This window comes from Podarcis gaigeae (genome assembly GCF_964106915.1).
Source record: "Podarcis gaigeae genome assembly, chromosome: 9".
In the NCBI taxonomy this organism is placed as follows: Eukaryota; Metazoa; Chordata; class Lepidosauria; order Squamata; family Lacertidae; genus Podarcis; species Podarcis gaigeae.
This window is the reverse complement of record NC_139685.1, coordinates 39,990,955-40,011,784: the sequence shown is the minus strand read 5'-3', so window position 1 is coordinate 40,011,784 and position 20,830 is coordinate 39,990,955. Positions and strand designations below refer to the sequence as shown.

The window sequence follows — 20,830 nt, the reverse complement described above, 5'->3', positions numbered from 1 at the left end:
CTCCACTTCTTTGGGAGTTCTAGGATCAGAGGCTGCCAGCATTTCTCTGGCCGGAAGAGCTTGCATTGCCCTCCTCAGACTTAAAGGACTTCTGCTTAGAGGCCATAATAGAACTGTGGTCTCTGCTGCGCCACCAGTCAATCACTGCTAAAACAAGCTGAGCTCCTTTAAGAACAGAGGCTTCACTTAGTAGGGCCAGGGCTAGCTTATCAGAGGAGGCTGCTATCCTATTTAAGGCGCAGTCTGGTTTGCTGGCTGTTGGAGCAACATGCAAACCTGCCTTGTCAGACTTCCAATTTAGACACCACTTGGAGCTCTCCAGGGTGCTAACTTGGGTTGCATGCCACACATTTAAAGCACATTGCTTCCTCCCAAGAATCCTGGGAACCATGGTTCACTCCTCACAGAGCTACAATTCCCAGCACCCTTAACAGGATTCCCAAGTGCAAGTTGTATGCTTTAAATGTATGCACCTTTTTATTTTTATTTTTGACCTCTTCTTCACCTGGCTATGCTTATCTGGGCCTAACCTCTGCTTTTGTTTGATTGACTTCATTAGAATCTAACGTCTGCTTTGTATGATCCTGTTCAATGGACTCTGACTTGTTTGACTTTGCCGTGCTACAACTCAGCCTCAGATCGACCTGATTTTGCATATTTGTTCCTAAACTATTATCAATGGTACATGATCTTGTTCCATGCCTAGTGCGTGACTCCCCTCAAGCAAGAAACCCATCTCCCCAGCTGCGACCACTGTATAGGACATATTGTATTCATCACTATGAAGATAATAGCAAGCAATTATTCTCAAAAATTAGAGAAAATCAGTCCTCTATAGGTTTCAGACCACAACTGCAGCAATGGACTCTTATGATTCTTTTTCTTATACAATATCTGAGGCCCGCTCCTGATTAAATACATTATTACCTGCCTCTGTCAACCCTAAACTCTTCTTTGGGAATAGCCATAAAATAGCAATGCCTGTGAAAATATAGACATTTAAATGTATAGATAAATACAGGCAGTCCATCTGTCCAAAGAGGTATAAAAAAAATAAATAATTGAGAATTTATAAGACATGTGTTCAAACGTAGAAAGGGCAGTGAGACGTAGATGGTGGGAGTTTATCCTTGCAGAATGTCTTTTAGATACCATAAGGGCTAGCAGAATCCAGGCTATTATGAAAAAGCAGGGGACTGGGACTTGATAGACCAAATAATTTATGAAACTCCCCGTCACTGCATTTGCCACAAATGTTGTGTGCCATCCATCCACCCTTTTCACACCTTCCCAACAAAATGTATGCTTGAAAGCTATCTGGCCCTTGAAAAAAAGCGAGACTTTTAGATAAAAGTGTCCCTTTCTTACCATGTACTCACCTGATGCAGCTATTTGAGGCCACTGCCTAACAACGTGGCCTGCACATTCTCCTACTGCTTGCAGATATCTTGCAAGCAGCAAAGAGCACAAGAGATTGTTGCTAAGCAACAATCCCAGGTGCTTATAGTTCTCCCTGTCTCAACACCACTACCTACTGAAACATGCCATGACAGCAAAGCAGGTCCAATCTTGTCATCAGATTTAAAGTGCACCAACACAAAATTAGAGCTCTTTGCATCGTTCTATGTCTTGTACCGTATCATCCAAAATCACTGCAAATTCCGAGTTTGGTATAATGATAGTGAATGCTATAGACAATTCTATTTAGAATAATTTCTGGACGGCTATTTTCAGGTCTATCGGCACTTTCAAAGCAAAGGACAAATGGAATGTACAGAAAAAACAACTCAATGTGCAACAGCTTTAAATAGTTTCTGTGCGTGGAAATGTACATCCAGTACTTTGGAAATTACATTGAACCATATGCATTTGTTTTTATTGGTAAGAACAATAAAGCATACACAAGTTGTTTGTCTCAAGCATGTCTAGGAGGTTTAAATAACTGCCCTTCCCATCACCCTTTTCCAAGTACCAGATGTAAGTACCGTCACTGGAAGTGAAGCAGACACAAGCATGACAATCCAATTCTCTACATAAGGGGGGAAGAAAAACATGATAGAAAAGCCTTCCAAGGTCACCGCAGGAGACTAAGACATGTGTCAGGTCTGGAAATTCATACATTTGCTTGTTCTGTATATAAAAAAGGAGTTGCAATACTATTAACAGCTTCATGCTTAAAATAATCCAAACTTCAAAGTGACGGGACTATTTCAAGTACACAGGTCTAAAAATATTCTGACCTTTATGGAAAAGTTTGGATTGTAAGCAACAGAAATCTTAAGAATTAGCAAAGTCTGGTTTACATTTTTTAAATGTTTTGTTTGGCCCCAAAAGAGGAAATGGAAGAGACAAGAAAACCAGAGATGAATGGTCACAACCATTTTCAAACTTTGATAAGGGACAATTTTTCAAAAACATCTTTTTTTCTTAAGAGGAAGTAGTTTTCAAAACTAGTGGTCTTAATTTAGTTTCACCCATGGTTCTTCAAAGCTATGAAGAAAGTAAAGGGTTTCCTACCAGCAACGGTGTTTACATGGCAAAGTTTCCAATGGACAAAAGTAAGAAAAACACTAAGGATTTTCATGGCTGGACAAAAAAAGGGGGAGCGGGTAAAAGAGTTCTAATCCAAGGTTGCTATAGCAGGATAATGTAAGGTTGGAAAGAAATCTCCCAGGACAAAACTGCATATATGTCCCTGGTACATAGACCAGTAGAATAGAAATACTTTTGTTTTATACTGATCATTGCAGTGGGTGTTGCTGTGGTCTAAACCACTGAGCCTCTTGGGCTTGCCGATTGGAAGGTTGGCGGTTCGAATCCCTGAGGAAGAGTGAGCTCCTGTTGCTCTGTCCCAGCTCCTGCCAACCTAGCAGTTTGAAAGTATGCCAGTGCAAATAGATAAATAGGTACCACTGTGGCAGGAAGGTAAATGGTGTTTCTGTGCACTCTGGTTTCTGTCACGGTGTTCTGTTGCACCAGAAGTGGTTTAGTCATGCTGGCCACATGACCTGGAAAACTGTCTGTGGACAAACGCCAGCTCCCTCGGCCTGAAAGTGAGATGAGAGCTGCAACCCCATAGTCACCTTTGACTGGACTTAGCCATCCAGGGGTCCTTTACCTTTACCTTTTAGTCATCATTTTTGGTTAGCATATTTCATAATTCCATAATCTTTACAAGGGAAAATACAGTGGTACCTCGGGTTACAGACGCTTCAGTTTACAGACTCTGCTAACCCAGAAATAGTACCTCGGGTTAAGAACTTTGCTTCAGGATGAGAACAGAAATCGCGTGGTGGTGGTGCAGCAGCAGTGGGAGGCCCCATTAGCTAAAGTGGTGTCTCAGGTTAAGAACTGTTTCAGGTTAAGAACGCACCTCCGGAATGAATTAAGTTCTTAACCCGAGGTACCACTGTACCTATAAGATGGCATTTCTAAAACAGCTTTTTTTAATGAAACAAAACTGGTCCAATCCCACATCCCTTTTATGAAGATGCAATTGTACCATATTAACTTGACATCTAAACAAATAATATTAATTTAAAACTCTTTAAAATAATTAAATAATAGCAGCATTTCCTTAATTAAACATTCTTTGGCAAGATGCCTAGGGTGTGTGAGTTATAGGTTTCTTCTGTCAACATCTGCCTTACCTTCTAAAGACTGGTGGTAAAAGGTAAAAAGATCAGAACTACTTTGTTGATTTTTAAGGCCTAAGTATCAGGCAGGTTGAAAGGGAGCAGACAATCCTTCAAATAATCTGAGGTCTTGGCCATTTAAGAGCTTTTGGTTAATACTTAACATGCTAAATTGCACCTGGAAGACATTTCTAATTTTTCAGAACGGATCACAGACAACCACCACGCAACACACGTTAAACAGCATCCTCCTGACCCACTGATCTCTGCATCGGATATCCATTGCTCTCAACTCTGGATCCAGCGAAAAAGAGAAACAAAATAGGATGTAATCAGCATATTGATGGCACCACTTCATTCCAAATCCCGAAGCAACCTCCTGAACACAAATGCGTGTGAAATAGTGCTGTTAGAATTCTTAAGAGATCCAATACTCTTCTCTGCTAAATCAAAGCAAGTACCTGACTCGGACCATGAAATGTGAGAGGCAATTAAAGGGGGATAATTCCTGAGCTGGAGAAGAGTGACTTTAAAGGCTGAGCAAATGATCCAAACTCCACATTTGCAGAGCTAATGGGAAATGGGTGGGGGAAGGGTAATTAAAAGCATAGCATTAATGTAAGGAGCTCTGTATTTTTCCTAACAAAGTCTACTGGCACCTCCAGATGGGCTTGAATACCCCCATTTTTTTCCCCAGAAAGAAAATACTTGCTACAATCTCTGAACTCATCCACCTCTGAACTCTTCTAAGGTACATGTTGCTAAGAGCTCAAAGATTACAAATGTGTAAAAAAAAAAAAAACCAACAGCTTTTGACTGCCTATTATGCCTCTTGGGAAAAATATAAATATAGGGAAAGAATATTATCACTGCTACTCAGTTACAGAATTCAACCTTCTTTCTTTAAGGCAAATCTAGGAACGTTCCATACTATCCATTTTCTGTGGTCTCGACTGCGCCTGACATTTATGGCACACTAAAAGAATGTGGAATTCTCCAGGGAGATTTGTCTTTTTTAAGCGATAACTGTGGAAGACTCATCATCCATCGTATTTCCTCTTCTTCACCTAATCAAAGGCTTTCCTGCCCACTTCTCTCAAAACTCTATTTTTAGCCATTAATCTAGATTCACTAAGTCAGCAAAATATTTAATGGACACTGAAAACTTTCGTCTTAGGAATACAAACGAATATGCTTTGCAAATTCAGGCTTTATCGGTCCTTTGCTTCTGTGGGCAGAAAAATAATAATGATGATGTGTTCAAGAATTCCTTCACCTCCAAAAAGTCTGAAGAGTCTAATTGCTAAAAAAATAATAATAATAAAGCACTTTGCACTCTCAGAAGCACAGCAAAAGTGATAAGGAAGAAGAGTACAAAGAATATTGGGTTTGGGTCTACGTTTTCAGGAAGAGAATTCTCTAAAAACATTCTAATTTCATGAATAACTGAACTTTGCTGAATCTATTCTGGTAGTGCACACATTTGCAGCAAATTTATATAAATAACAGTGTCCTAACTGCCATGCATTAGAGGGGAAACAGTGTGAAAGCTACTTTGTGAGAAGCACGCCAACAGTAATGGTAACACATCATCACCAAAACATGATGTGACATGGGCTGCACAGTGACCTTGTGCTTATGTCATGAGCAGACATAACAGAAGTCATAATTCATATACCATGAACTGAAAAACATGGCAACCTAACAGGGCTATGTGAACAGTGAGAGAAATGCATTAACTTATCCCGATCGTTTTCGGCCTTTTTGACTTCTGGACCCTCAAAACAGCAGCTAATGTCAACAACTTCACTGTGCGCAAAGCAATCCTTCCATGGCCTAGAACAGGGGTTGGAAACTTGGGAGTCCAATAGCAACTGAAGGGCCACAACTCCTGCCATTCCTGACCACTGGCAATGCTGGTAGACAACAACTGGGTGACTATAGGTTCCCCAGCCCTGGCCTAATGCTTTCTTTGCCCCCTGCTCTCCTAGCCTCATCCTCATATAACTGCCCTGCCCTCTTCTGTGGCTCATCCCGTATTATGGAATTCCCTCCCAAGAGAGGTTAGGCTGGCTCCCTCTTGGTTATCCTTCTGCCAGCAGCCTAAGACTTTCTTATTCAGACAGGCCTTCGACAATTAAGGTCAAACAATGCTAATTTTAAGTGCGTTTTGATGTATTTTAATTATTGTTTTCAGCTAGTTTGTTTTTATTGCTTTGTATTTCACACATTGCAAGGCACCTTGAATCCCAACTTGGGAGAAAGGTGGTATCATAAATAAATAAATAAATCTTTCTTGACGGGGATGCTGCCTACACATTTTCCTTTAAAAAAAACCCCAAAACAGATTCTGGAGCAGAGCTGACCCCATCCACATTTTTATACCAGCTCATAGGCAATTTCTCCAGTCCTGATCTCACGTGCTAATAGTTCAGCTTTAACAGTTTTGTGGGCTGGATCCTATATAATACGTCTATTCTATCACAGAGTTTATGATTCCTTAAATTAACTAAACCAGTATTAAAAATCCATGTGTCATACAATACATTTTATGGTTGCCTTCATACAAAAGCTATCACATCACCACATACGTCATTAGACTGAGTGGTTATTGGCATAAGATAAAACATGTTACTTTTTACTGTGTCTCATAACATTTCAAAGGCTATTCAGAAGTGAAAGTATATCACAGCCTGTACATAAATTACTTTACAAATGTATAGTAAACATCATTTTACCAAACTACTCCATACAGGATTTTGGAATATGGAGGAAGAACAAGATTCCCAGATGCTGGTTTTTAATGGGGAGGGGGAACTGTGAGCATGAGCTATTTAGTTTAGAATTTATTTATTTTCTCAAATTTTTTAAAAGAAAAAAAGGATTTATTTTTGCTATTTTACTAAATTTGTTTTAGAAATGAAGCAAAATAATTTTGTGGCTTTGTTGCTGGTTTAACATGCTTGACTTGTGACATCGTTATGTCATCACATGATTGATTGATAGTTAGCCACCCTCACCTGTCATACTTGACCTGCAGGAGATGGGGGAAGATAAGGATCCAGCCCACCAACCAGATCTACTTCCCTACTCCTGCTTTAGGAATAGAGGTGAGATGCACAGTCAAACTTACTTAATGAGTCAATGTGACTATGTGCTCATCAAACAAGTCAGCAGAAGGACATTGTTTTCCTATTGATCACACACCCCCTGTCCCACAGCTGCAGAACAGCTACAGCAAATGTTCTGTAGCCCTCATTTAGAAAGAATAATAGCTTTAGGTTTCTGCTCAGGCTGTCAATCTATAACAAATTTCTAAGATAAAAGGCAAACTTATTACCCATGCTGACCTGGCTGACATTAGCATTATGAACATCAGCTGCCTTTATTAGAAATGTTAATAAAGTCTTATTTGTTGTTTCTGTGCATACCATGAAATGTTCAAGAGACCATCAATTTCTGTTTATTATTTGGTGCCATTGCTGTTTTTCCAATTCCTCTTTTTTATTTCTGTTTGTTTACCTTCTAAAGTGCTGGGTTTAATTTGTTCTTAGTTCCTTTCCTCAGGGATGAGATTTATCATAGCTTATTTCAGGCACATGAAGAAGAAAAAATGAAGCACTTCTCACACACACACACAAGCTTGCAGAGGTTGCAAGGACACATGTTCAAGTGGAATGCCTGTCTCAGATTTGGATCAGGTAAATAATCTTGAGGCAATGAGGACATAAACAGTGTACAAAAGATGCTCAGGAACCCAGGGTTGGATTCTGTTAAATGAAGCATACTGTTAATCAGTCCAGTCCAGCAAATACCTATGGTCCAGAATACACTTAAAAAAAGAAAGATCTACCCATGCCTCTTCTCTCTTTCCTCAAGTTATGACAGACAAAGCCAGAGGTTGTCATCAACTGGGGGCAGAAATCAACTCAGAAAAGGTTGAGGGGAGGAAAGAGGCCCACCATCTGTGTGCCTGTGAACTCTCCAATCTGGAGTAAAGATTAAACAGAGATTAATGAAGGTAGCATTGTGCCAAAAATGTATCCTGCATTCTCCCCACCAACCATTCTGCATCAGTTAGTAAACAAATAAATTGCATTTTAAAAGTATCAAAGAGGAGGGGGAAATTCAGTGAAATTCTCATGAGTGGAGAATTTGTGGGGATCCTTTCTTTCATTTTACAATTCATTCCACTACTCTGTAGCCTTCACAGGTGCCCCCATGGCAATCAAAGTAGAGGGGAAGACATCATGAGTTAACTTCTCTCACAGGGCTTTTTTTTTCAGATCAGGAAGTCTGGCCAGCCAAGAAAGCTGCAGAGTGCTAGAGAAGTATTTACTAGAAAGAAAGAAAACACATACACCACTTTTACCCACCTCACATCATTAAGGCAAGTTCAAAACTCAGTGCCACAAGAATGAGGTACGAAAATGGAAGCCCCTTTGGCCAAGGAAGAAAATTTCTAAGAAACTGGAGGACAGATTTCATAACAGCCCTAGAAGAAGACGGGTTTCACAAGTAGCAGCTAACTGAATGTTCTATTATGTTTTTCTGTTGGAAGCCACCCAGAGTGGCTGGGCCAACCCAGTCAGATGGGCAGGGTACAAATACGGTAAATTATTTATTATAATTATTATTATTATTACATGTGTTTTCAGATCATCCTAGTTTATGGTTCATGGAGTACTGCGGACAATTGTCTCTGCCTCTTGAGCCATGATTTTGCATCTGCTCATGTTTATTTGTACCTGACTAAGAAGGTTGGCTTGGAGTTTTAAGAAGAAAACAGGTCTTTGTTCCGGCCATGCCTGCCCTGTATAGCTTATCAACAGAAGCATAGCATAATACTGTTGAAAATCCATGTAGCAGTTACTGCCCATGAAAAACAGAGAGAGAGAGAGAGGCAAAAAAATAGTATCAACTAAACTGAAGATCAATCCTGAATCCTATTCAGTTTTCCCATTCCCCTAAGCTGCATTTTTTAAATCACTGCTCTTAGAAATAGAGAACGTTTAACATTAATTTGTTGCCACGGTAGGAGTGACAATAATGGCAAAGCTTACAAAGTGTAAAGCTGAAGTTTCAGGAAACAGGCAGATTTGGACTAACTTCTGTTGTCAGTAATTGCCAAAAAATACTGCTTTAAACAGCATCCCAAGAAATGAAACTGTCATACCTTTTGCCAACACCCAGCTGTAGCAGCCAAGAATCCAACCTGAAGCCTCCCAGACCTCACTAGCCCACAATCCAAACTAGAGACGAGGATGTAATATCTCTAAACCAGTGATTTCCTTCACCGCCCATGGACCACTTGAAAATTGTTGGCAGACCACTTGATGAATTTTCTGTCTATTGTAGCAATTGCAATGCACTGTGCTGAATGCTGTGTAATTGAATTTTTATTGCTTCTTTTATTTCTATTGCATTTTGTTGGATTAGAATCTGAATTCTGTTACACTGATGCCATGAGTTTTTACTTGGAAGTAGGCTCCACCAAGATCAGTTGTAGGTGTGTATAGGACTGCAGCCTTAGAAGCTTGATCCCATGCACCTTTTCTCAAAAGGAAGCCTAATAGTTGTTCTATAGTGCTTACTTGCAAGCATCATGGTTTGCAGCTCTGAAACCTCTCATTTGTTTTATCCCTTGTTATCTTAGTCCCTTGACGCAGACAATACCATTCACATTGAGAACATCCAGACTCTTGAGGAAGAAAGGAGATTTCCACTTTGAAGTGCAGGGGGAGAACCACGATACCTTAAAGAGGGGTACAAAACAAAGCAAGGACACTTGTACGACATAAGATTGGAGCGACCACAGTTGCAATTGGGAATTAACAGCACAGTTTGCCAAGCCCTTGCTTGTCTGAATGACTGACTGACAGGCCCCTGGCACACGTGCACCAACAGTGAAAGGAAGAATGGGAAGAGCCAACAGAACCAGAACCACCAGAACAGATGCCAATCATGGAGAGAACATGTAAGTACAGTGGTACCTCGGGTTAACAACTTAATTCGTTCCGGAGGTCCATTCTTAACCTGAAACTGTTCTTAACCTGAGGTACCACTTTAGCTAATGGGGCCTCCCGCAGCCACCGCCATGCAATTTCTGTTCTCATCCTGAAGCAAAGTTCTTAACCCGAGGTACTATTTCTGGGTTAGCGGAGTCTGTAACCTGAAGCGTCTGTAACCCAAGGTACCACTGTACAACCTTCTTGAATGCCAGCTACCTGCCTTCTAGGGTTAGATGGCAAAGGACACTGCTACCATTTTCGCTCTTCTCAGGGACTTTCCACATCCAGTAATCTTCCCTGCCTCCAAAATGAAGTCGACTCAAAAAGAAAAGGCAGCATGAGACAAGGGGAATGCAGGCCGCCCTGCCAACTGCAGTGGGGAGGATGAAAACCTAGTTCTATCCTGCAACAACATACAGTGCAAAACCTTAGAATGGTGGGGCTGCTGATCCTCTCACTGTTCTTCACGGACACTCCACAGACCACCAGCTTGAGGCTTGCAGACCACGAACCCCTGCTCTAAACCAACCATAACATGGTATGGTTACATCTGATGAAGCAGAGCTATAGTGCAAAATAATAATAATAATCTTGAATATATAAACATAAGTTTCCAGCACAGCTAAGAAAGTAGTAAGATATAACAGACGTAACATAAAAACAGCAATAATTAAATAAATAATGCATACTAACACAACACACTATATAGCAACAGTCCATTCAAACTGATAGTAAAAGAGCAATGCTGCTCTCAGTTAAAAATGCAAACATTAACCAAACTTAAAAAGCTGGGAAAACAGAAATGTGTTCTCCTGGCATCTAAATGATAGTAATGAGGGAACTTGGTGGGCCTTCCTGCGCAGGCCATTCTGAAAGTGAGAAAGGTTCCTTGCTACCTAGGTAGCAGGATTTCAATCAACAGGTAGCTCAACAGGAAATTGGGTGGGTCCTGGGCAATGTAATTAATATTTAAAGTACAACCAGACTTTATTGTTTTTACTGCAACAAACTACCCCTCTGGAAGTTGTAACAATGAACCTGAAATCATACCACAACTACTCCCATTAAATTTCTTGTATTTTTTAAAAGAACACTGCCTGAAACAAAACGAATTAGCTTCAGCACTTTTTCCTCAATACATGGTCGCTAATGCCAAGCTGAAACAATGGGTCAAATGTCACTGTACCCGTATAAAAGCACCACAAGAAAGATTTAATGTAGACGTGGAAGATTTATTTAAATCTGAAAAGGCACATTAACTTCAAGGGGGGAAATGCTAATGAGATATATTTGGCTGTCTTTTAATTCCACTTCAAAATGTGTGTTTATCAAGACTACGGTGACAAGAAAAGATTGGCTTGTAAGCAGAAAAGAGAATGACCTTGGGAAGGTCATATTGCCGCAGCCAATTGATTGAACCTTAATTCAAGTCATGGACCAGGGAATTCAGTAAAATGTAAATTAGGGTACCAAGTGACACAGCATAGAATGAGCAATGAGCATTGCCCCACACCCATTGGAATCAATGATTTCTCCCTGTTTAAGTATTTGCATTAGTTTTTTTGGGGGGAAACACCACCCAGATATTTCATTATTAATCCGATTAACATTATTAATGTAATAGTAATAGCATGGAGCAAGTTCAATGGTATTCTGAGATGCTCAGGGGGAAATTAATAAATTTGCCATTCATCCAAAAGGATTGGTTTTTTTTAAGTATAAAAACTACAAAAGTGAAAATGCTCAATTTTTAATTATGAAAATCTACAAACAAAAAGAAACCCCTACTTAAGCCTATGGCAATGTTCAAGAGGTACAATTAAAACCTTATTACACAAAGGCATGGCACAAAGAGGCTACAAAACTGTTACCCAGGGCTCTATTTCATATTCCATGAGTCTCCCAGATTCAGAAACCTTTCCAATACATACACATGCATAATGACAGGAGCAATAAACACAAGTATCTATGCTGTCTGTCATAGAGGTTGAACAGGTTCTTATGCATCTCACAAAGATGCTCTGGACAGTTGTCCAATCACTAGGAGTAGGGGTGATGAAATACATTTACTGCTGTGCCTGGGCATAATGGTTTTGACAGACTAGGAATACCTTTAGTGCAAAGCCACCTACAATTGCCTGCCTTCTCGTCTGGAACATTTGCAGCCTTTCAACAATAAAAGTTTGTCCCGTTGCTTTTAAAGAAAAAAAAAGGACTTTAAATCTCTTACACCATGGAACCCAAATGAAAATAGATTATATCAAAATTGCATGCAGATGGAATCTTTTCTGATCAGAGGTTTTGCCAACAGCAAGCACTATGCATAATTTGCATGTTTTTATTTTATTTTATTTTTAAAATTATTTCCATTGGTGCTGCTGGAAGCTTTGAGCGCTGCCTATTGGTAAAAACCCCACACTATCTTCATGCTGAAAGACATGCCTTCTTTTTCAGTAGACTGCAAACGTTCCATTCTTATAGGAGGAACAAGGGTGGATGCCAGAGCAGATTCTCCTTTCCTAGAGTTATAGAGCTGAATCTTAACAAGATTTCAAGGTCTGCTTACAAGAAATGTTGGCCTGAGTGGCTTCAGATGTTCTAAACAAGAGAAAGTGAGCAGGAGCGAACTGTCCTTTCTGCACGCTTATTAAGGCTATCCCAAGCTGAGACCGTCTCCCCCCATAAAGGACTGTGCTTATAGCATTTCCACATCTGTAGCACACACATCTCCCCATGGAAATACAACACTTCGGCTTTGGACAATGAATGTGGGCAGCAGCATCTGAAGTCACCGAAACTCTGGCTTATACCATAAATTAGCAACTGGCTTCAATACTCCTCAGATCTACAACACTGATATTGATCTCTGGAATCTACATCAATTCTTTTGTTTCCACACGTAGATCTAAATCCAGCATTTAGAGACCTGGGGATGGTGTAAATTAATTTCCTATTACTAGCAGTTTCCCTATAAGCAGGGGAGAGGAACCTCAGTTTCTGGGCCTCCCTCCCTTTAGCCCTCAGGACTCTCCTCAAGCTAAACCCCTCACTGGTCCAGTTTTGCATCTTGATGAAGTGCTTTTGCCTGGTTGGAAATGTGTCAACCTGTGACAATGTGCCTTGTGTAACAGCACAGATAGATTGGGGGGGGGGGTAGAGAGACCTCTGGCTTTTGTCCAGCTGGAATGCGGCCTAGTATAAGAAAACTCACAGTTGTTGCCCCTCCCATCTTTTGCCTCTGGCCTCATCCACTTTTACCGCTGTCCCCCTGCTCCAACAGCTGGCATGCAGCCCCTTGAAAGTTGCCCATCATAGAAGGGTGCCCTCAGGCTGAAAAGGGCTCCCCACCACTGCGCTATTAATCTATATGGCAACACACTTCATAAAATCAAACATAAGATTATCTACATATCATCAACAGAACACATGGATCCATTGCAGAACTTAGAAAAGATTCTATCAGCTCACACAAAGCAGAATAAAGTGCTTGGTACATTAAATCATAGAGAGAGTTTTCTGGGTCATGAAAGATCTACAAAGCGATTCTGAAAGCAAAAAGCTGAAGGATCTGCCTAGGGTTAAGCACAGAAAATATTTAACAATTTGCTAACAGCTTATGGCAGCAGCAGGGAAGTTCTTTCAATCCAAGGACAACATTCCTTTGTGGGGAACCTTCCAGGGACCGTACGCCATTGGTTGGTGAAGCCAGAGGCAGAAGTAGGTGGAGCGATGGATGTAACGCTTCCCTTTGTACAATATGAATCTGAGGTTTATACACACACACCTCTCTACCCAAGCAAGGAAGATGCATCACTACAGCTCAAAAGCACATTACAACCAGGCAAAAGTTTTCAAGGAAGGCATGGAGCAGGACTGGCCTAGAGAGAGTCCCAAGAGATGCCTGCAAAGCCACATTTGGCCTCCAGGCCTGAGGTTCAAGACAGAACAACTGATTGCTGGATTCACTGATGGCACAAGAAGCAAGAATGAAGTTAACAGCCAGGTAGATATGGGTTGAATGTCAAGAAAGTTCCTGACAATAGCAACTAAATATGTAGATTTTCAGGGAAAGGCTAAAAAGATCGTCAGACCTACATTAAGGTAGGTGAATCCATACATGGAGGACACCACATCCACACTAACAAACAATACAGTTCACCTGAAAAGATATGGAAATTAGGCTCAAACGACATTCAGCGGCTCCCAACAAACCTTTCAAAATCTGAAAATCTTATCGCATTTGTCTGGATTGCTTCAGAGCAGTGCTCCACCTTATCAAACTTAACACATTAGGAGAACACTATTTCATAATTCACAGCACACCAGAGCTTAATTATTCAATTACTACATCTGTATTTGTTTATATCAGTTATTTGTTAAGTTTGCACCCCACCTTTCTGCCAAATGGTGCTCATTAATTACAGACAAGGAAAATATCTGGCCCTTACAAAATGCGTAAGAACAACTAGCATGTGGCTGTGCTTATAGAAATTACTCAAACTTTCCCTGTGCAAGTAATGTGTTCTTCTACTGATGAAATATTTCCTTTAGAGTGCATTGTTGGCCTGGCTTTCTGCTGTGGTAATAACTCCACTCGGTTTGGAGCCTGTCCAGTCACATATATCTGCTCCATTCATGCTGTTACTGATGTAGTTTCTACTCCATTCTATTGATCCAGTGCCCTGCACACCTCTTGCCAACCACAAGCTTAAGGGCAATTCCGAAGAAGAATCTGACAGCCATACATTAAGGGAGACCAAGTCAGCAACCCTATACACGCTTACCAAGGAGTAAGTCAATAGGACCTGCATACAATGCAAAGGAACAACCAATAATAGGAATGCCTGTGGAAGACCTCCACAACCAAACAGCATCATTGCCATCAAAGCAGTGAAGACTGATAGCAGAACAAATGGCAATGAGTTCCGCAACACCACCTGTACAAGTGTTTAGCTTCTTCAAACCCCAAGTTGTTTCTCTGTATTTAAAACTTCAACAAAATATTTTAAAAGAAATCGATAGCATAAGTCACATTCTTGGCCGATGCACATGTGCAATACGGATCTTGTCCAATAAGTTCCTTACCTGCTAGGATCACACTGCTGCTGGCATTGTGACAGAGCCTATTTAATTCAGCATCCTATTCCCCACGGTGGTCAATGAGATGCTTCTGAGAAACCCGTAAGCAAGTCAAAGGGGCAATTGCCCTCTCTTGATCCCCAGCAACTGACATTCCGAGGCATGCTACCTCTGATTCTGGAAACAGCATTCAGATAACATGCCTAGTGGCCACTGATAACCAATGGCATCTCCTTTGTGCAGCAGGGTAACAGTATGTCCCTCAGTGAATGGGCCCCTTCTGGGATATAATCCTCCTCATCCTCAGATTGACACCACAAACTTTTTCCAGGCCAACAACCTGGCCATCTAAGGGAACAAATTTGTCCCCCAAGAACCAGGAGCTCATTGTACCAAGCCCACACCTGTAATTTCTGTCCACCAGACAGGTACACTGGATAGCCTTCGTGCCCAGTGCTTGCTTTCTACCTTCACAACTGTTTGTTTATTAGGCTTGTTCACGTGCAAAGTTGGGGTCTGTAAGGTGGGTTACCTCTTCTTGGAAAGGGCCTTAACTTGCCCATTTGCTAAACTGTTTGCCTTAACACTTTGTCAGCTGCGGCTTCCCTTAAGCACAGTGAACTAGGGTCTCTCATAAGCTTGCCTTACTTTTATAGCCCTGGATACCTCCCCACAACCTCTGCTTACCACCAGTTAGATTAAGAAGACCTCGTTTAAAAATAAGTTTGATCTACTGAGCTGCTGACACCTGTGAGTGGAAATTTAAAGGTGGCTTTAGGTCAGCTGAGTCCTGTGGGGATAGTGATTTTTATCAAAGCAGAGGACAATGAATGGCATTGTCACAGAGCATCTCTGTGAATGCAAGGATCTGACTCAATGCACTCTTATTCAAGTTCACACCCTAGATTTTAACACTGAACTAAACACTGAGCTTTTAAATGGAACTGAGGTCTACACCTCCACTTCAGTTTGTAAACTGCATTTAAAGCCTAATTTGAGCTTAGGCTGAGTTTGAACTGATGGCTACACTTTTCGTTTATAAACAGACGTTTCCACAAGCTAGGACCGAAACATTGTATGCAGTGCTGATACTGTAGTGCATAACAGGAGAATGAAGAGAGGCAACAGTAGGTCACCATCATAATCATCATATGAGCAGAACAAACTGGGCCATTTTGACAGCCACAGGACTCCCCAGGGATGCACTAAGGATTCAGTGAATCGTCTGAGAGCACATAAGTGAACAATTAACACTTGCATGCATCTCTTGCAAATTGTTTGCCTGAGCTTGTAGGGGGTGGGAAATGTAAATGCCAGTACAGTACTGAACTTCATTCATTCAGTCCAAGTTCCTGGGACTGAGCTATTCATATACAATTAAGTCAGTTTCAGCATTTTGTACACTTAAAAGTCCACTACAACACACATTACAAGCAAGGCGAGAATTTAGCCCTGAAACTTTGGTTTTGTCAATAGAATAAGATGGTCTCACAGCTTGTAAAGGTAAAGGGAGCCCTGACCATTAGGTCCAGTCGTGGACAACTCTGGGGTTGCAGAGCTCATCTCGCTTTATTGGCCGAGGGAGCCGGTGTACAGCTTCTGGGTCATGTGGCCAGCATGACTAAGCCGCTTCTGGCAAACCAGAGCAGCGCATGGAAACACTTGAGGAGCTTACAAAAGTTTGAAGATGGAAAAGGAGTCATGATACTTTGATAACATAAAATCAGCTGCAAGTGGCTACCACCCTACCCAAATATGAAGTCACCTGCTCTTTGGATAATGCAGGAATGCCAATTCTCACTCCATAACCAAGCTTAGTCAGACAATTTATCAAGAGAGAAGGGTATTCAGGAATCACAAAGGAAAGGAACAGCACAGAAGCTATAACTGGAGGAAACTATTCTTCCTTAGTCTTCTTTTTATTTGAAGACTCAATATTAAAGTACGCAAATAACTAGGATGTAGTGAAGGAATCACTGTGTGACTTAAAAGGCCGAGCTATTTGGCCAGACCATGGTCCAACAGCAAGATCATCACTACCTAGAGAGAAAAATCTTTTTTCCAGGAAATTGTCACTGCTATCTCACTTACTTAAACATACAGTGTCAAAGAGGCTGTCATCATGCCAAACCAAATCATCCCTTGGAGACGTCACCCTTTTCTCCTCTTTGTTTGAATCCAGCTGAAACTGTTGCCATCACTGTCTGCAACCATTCATCCAGGAGTGTTGCTAGGTACCTCAGAGGCTCAGGCCCACAACACAAATGCCAGTCAGCTGTACTTCTCTGCTGCTACACACGGGATCACACTTTGCACATATCCCTGCACAGACAAAGTAAGTTCGGGCTGCTATGCAAAAGGGGCAATCTGCTCTGCAATGGCTGCTGCACATGACGAGGGCAGCCAGCCCTGCCAAGTGGGAGATTGAGGCAGATCGTCACCTCAGGAGGCTGATTTGGAGTGTAATGAAAGGGCCAGAAACAGTTACAGTGGTACCTCAGGTTAAGTACTTAATTCGTTCCGGAGGTCCGTTCTTCACCTGAAACTGTTGTTAACCTGAAGCACCATTTTAGCTAATGGGGCCTCCTGCTGCCGCCACGCCGCCGAAGCAGAATTTCTGTTCTCATCCTGAAGCAAAGTTCTTAACCTGAGGTAATATTTCTGTGTTAGCAGAGTCTGTAACCTGAAGTGTATGTAACCTAAAGCGTATGTAACCCGAGGTACCACTGTATTTGTTTATTGTGTTTTTTTGTATTGCCAGGGCCCCTGAGGAATTTTCTTCCCAAGCTGTCAAATAACTCCATTTCCTTTGTGGGGTTCAACCCTGCAAAGGCCTCTCAGATGCAATGGAGAGAAGGGCTTCTATCCCTCGACTCTCCACATCATCTGAGCAGCCTCTTAGGGCCTTTATGTATTTCATTTATTTATTAAATTTGCATACCGCCCTATACCAGCAGGTCCTCTTCCTTTGCAGAGGAAGGAATTTCAACAGGTGCGCCTTGTCAGGCTTCAGGGCCTTGCAACCCCCCCCCCATACCCCTCCAAACAACCAAGAAGCCAAGGTCCTTTCCTTTCTCCCGGTGGGCTGGCGCGCCCCGTTACCTGCAGGAGGCAGTGGCCGGCCGGGGCGTGCTCGGCCAGGCTGGCGTTGTAGACCTGGTGCTGGAAGACGGGCTCGTTGTCGTTGGCATCCTCCACGGCGACGCTGACGACGCACGAGGCGGAGAGCGGCGGCTCGCCCAGGTCCCTGGCCAGCACCAGCAGCTCCAGCGCCGCTTGGCGCTCGTGGTCCAGAGGCGCCCGGACGCTGAGGGCGCCGCTGAGCGGGTCGAGCTGGAAGAGCGCGGCGGCGGGCGCCTGGTCGGGGCCCAGCGCGTAGCGCACCTGGGCGTTGCGCGAGCCCGGCTCGTCGGCGTCGGCGGCGCTGAGGCGCAGCAGCACGGTGCCCGGCGAGGCGGCCTCGGAGACGGCGGCCCGGTAGCGCGGCTGCGCGAAGGCGGGCGCCTGGTCGTTGAGGTCGGCCACGCGGAGCAGCAGCGCCCGCTGCGAGGAGAGGGGCGGCGCGCCCGAGTCGACGGCCACCAGGCGGAGCTCGTAGGCGTCGCGCCTCTCGCGGTCCAGGGGCCCCTCCACGCACAGGAAGTAGACGCCGCCGTCGCCGCCCGAAGGCTGCAGCGAGAAGGCGCCGCTGCCGCCCTGCAGGCTCAGCGCTACGCCGCCCGCAGGCGCCCGCTCGCCCGGCTCGTCCGGGTCCGAGACGGACACGCGGGCCACGTAGTCTCCCGGCTGCGCCCCCTCCGACACGCTGGCGCCGCCCTCGCCGAGGTAGAGCAGCTGGATGGTGGGCGCGTTGTCGTTCACGTCCAGCACCTCGACGGCCACCAGGGCCGTGGCCAGCTCGGGCTGGGCGCCGCCGTCGCGGGCTTCCACGGCCAGGCGGTGGAGGGCGCGGGCCTCGCGGTCCAGAGGCCGCAGCAGGCGGAGCAGCCCGCTGCGCTCGTCCACCTCGAAGAAGGCGGCGGCCGACGGGTCGCCCTGGCGGCGGGCCAGGCTGTAGCGCACCTCGCCGTTGGCGCCCAGGTCCGGGTCGGTGGCCCACACGCGGCACACGGAGCTGCCCACGGGCGCGTCCTCCCTCACGAGCGCGCGGTACTCGCTCTGCCCGAAGGCGGGCGCGTTGTCGTTCTCGTCCACCACCTGGATCTCCACGCGCAGGCGGCCGCTCCGACGGGGGCTTCCGCCGTCCCAAGCCTCGACCAGCAGGCGGTGCGCCTCCGCCCGCTCCCGGTCCAGGCGGCGCAGCAGCACCAGGTCCAGGCTATCCGGCGGGGTCCCGTAGCGCAGCTGGAAAAACGGACCTTTCTCCCGATCGTGGTCCTGATCCAGCGGCATCAGCGAGTAGCCCTGCGTGCCGAAGCTGTCGGCGTCGGGATCGCGCGCAGCGGGCAAGCGGAAGGCGCTGCCGGGCGGGCTCAGCTCGGAGATGTTGAGGCGCACCCAGTCCCGCGGGAAGCGCGGCGCGTGGTCGTTCACGTCGCTGACGGTGATCTCCACCTGCACCATCTCCCCTCGCAGCGTGGCCGCCACGAAGCTGTAGCGCGCCCGGCGCTCTCGGTCCAGCAGCCGCGCCGTGCGGATGATGCCCGTGTCCGTGTGCACGTGGAAATCCGCCAACACGGCCGACTCGCCGCTGCCTTCCGAGAGGAAGAAGCCGCCGGGGTGCCATTCGCCGGGGGGCAGCCCTGCGCTGATGTCCCCCACCAGCGTGTCCGCGGGCAGCCCTTCGTCCACCGCCAGGCTGAGCTTATACACCTGCCCCCTGCAGCTCCCCGCAACGCACACGCAGAGCCAGAGGGGGATCAGCCACTCCCGCGCCCTCCTCCGACACCCCCTTCTGCCCCCGGGGGCAGGTGGCCGGGGCTCCATGCTCCTCTCACGCCGCCCGTCTCACCAGCAAACCCAGCCAGGGTCCCGGGGGGTGGCTTCTTCCCAGCAGGCAGGCGCGCCTGTGGCTGAGCCAAGTCACAGTGACCACAGCCGGTGCCGGGCGCTCCTTTGCTCCCTGGCCGCTTTGATTATGCCTTGCGCAGCTTCGACCGGCCTCATCGTTTGCAATCAGGTGCTCTGCAGCCCTTCTGCTCCTCTAGAAAGAAACCTCCTTCCTCACCCTCCTTTCCAGCACACCCATAAAAGTTCAGGCTGGGAATAACAAGTGCCGGAGGCAGCCGGGAGAGAGGACAGCTCCCTGCCTTTTTGCTCAGGCGGCTGCTGCTGCTGCTGGCTTCTGCTAGCTGCTGCTGCTGCTGCAGCCTTGCTCCGGCTGCTCCTCTCCGCGTCTCTGAGCTGCTAACACACCCCCTCCCCATGTGACAGCAGGCAAGGGCAAACTCGCGCCTGGGAGAAACGGCGACAGCCACTTTGCAGCAGGGGGCTGTCCCTAATTACCCAGCCGGGAGCACCGTGACGCGCGGGGGGGGGGGGCAGGCGCCCAGCCGGTGAGCAGGCAAACCCCAGCTCATAATAACAGCAACGCAAACGCGAGCCGGATCCCCCCTGGAAAGATCTCTCTGCGAAGCAATGGTGTGGAATACTAAGAAAGCAGCGGTAGGTCTGTAGTCATTCCTGAGCCCATTAGGAACTTATGGATTAGGTAGGAAATGATGGCATGTGAAGGTACATCGCACTGGCTGGAGAAATGTACCCTCTCTGCACACACTGTACACACACTCCATGAATTTCCTGTGCACAACCAGTTTATTGAATCATCATTCTTAACATTTGTAAAGCACTTTCAAGGATTCAAAGCATTTTAGATGCCTTGGCTAGTTACTAGCCTTAACAATAGCCCTGTAAGCCCATTTAGAGGAGCAGTGGCGTAGCGTGGGGGGTGCAGGGGGGCTGGCCGCACCGGGCGCAACATCTGGGGGAGCGCGCTCGCACTCGCAGCTCTCTGCCCCTACTAAATTCCACGGGTTAGGGGGCGCAAATTACTTGCCTTGCCCCGGGTGCTGACAACCCACGTTACGCTACTGGAGAGGAGAAGGCTATAAATGGCTACTAGCCATGATGACTATGCTTTGCCTCCACAGTTGGAATTCTGGATTC

General features: G+C 45.2%; 1 protein-coding gene across 1 annotated transcript in view; it reads right to left on the bottom strand.

The window, feature by feature from the left end:
* Positions 1-20,011, bottom strand: part of DCHS2 (dachsous cadherin-related 2) — a 102,663-nt gene extending 82,652 nt beyond the window's left edge. The window contains exon 1 of the mRNA XM_083755162.1: positions 17,828-20,011. Coding sequence (XP_083611288.1) covers positions 17,828-19,651 — 1,824 coding nt within the window. The 5' untranslated portion in view covers positions 19,652-20,011. The remainder of the gene's footprint in view (positions 1-17,827) is intronic.
* Between the last annotated feature and the right edge of the window lie 819 nt (positions 20,012-20,830).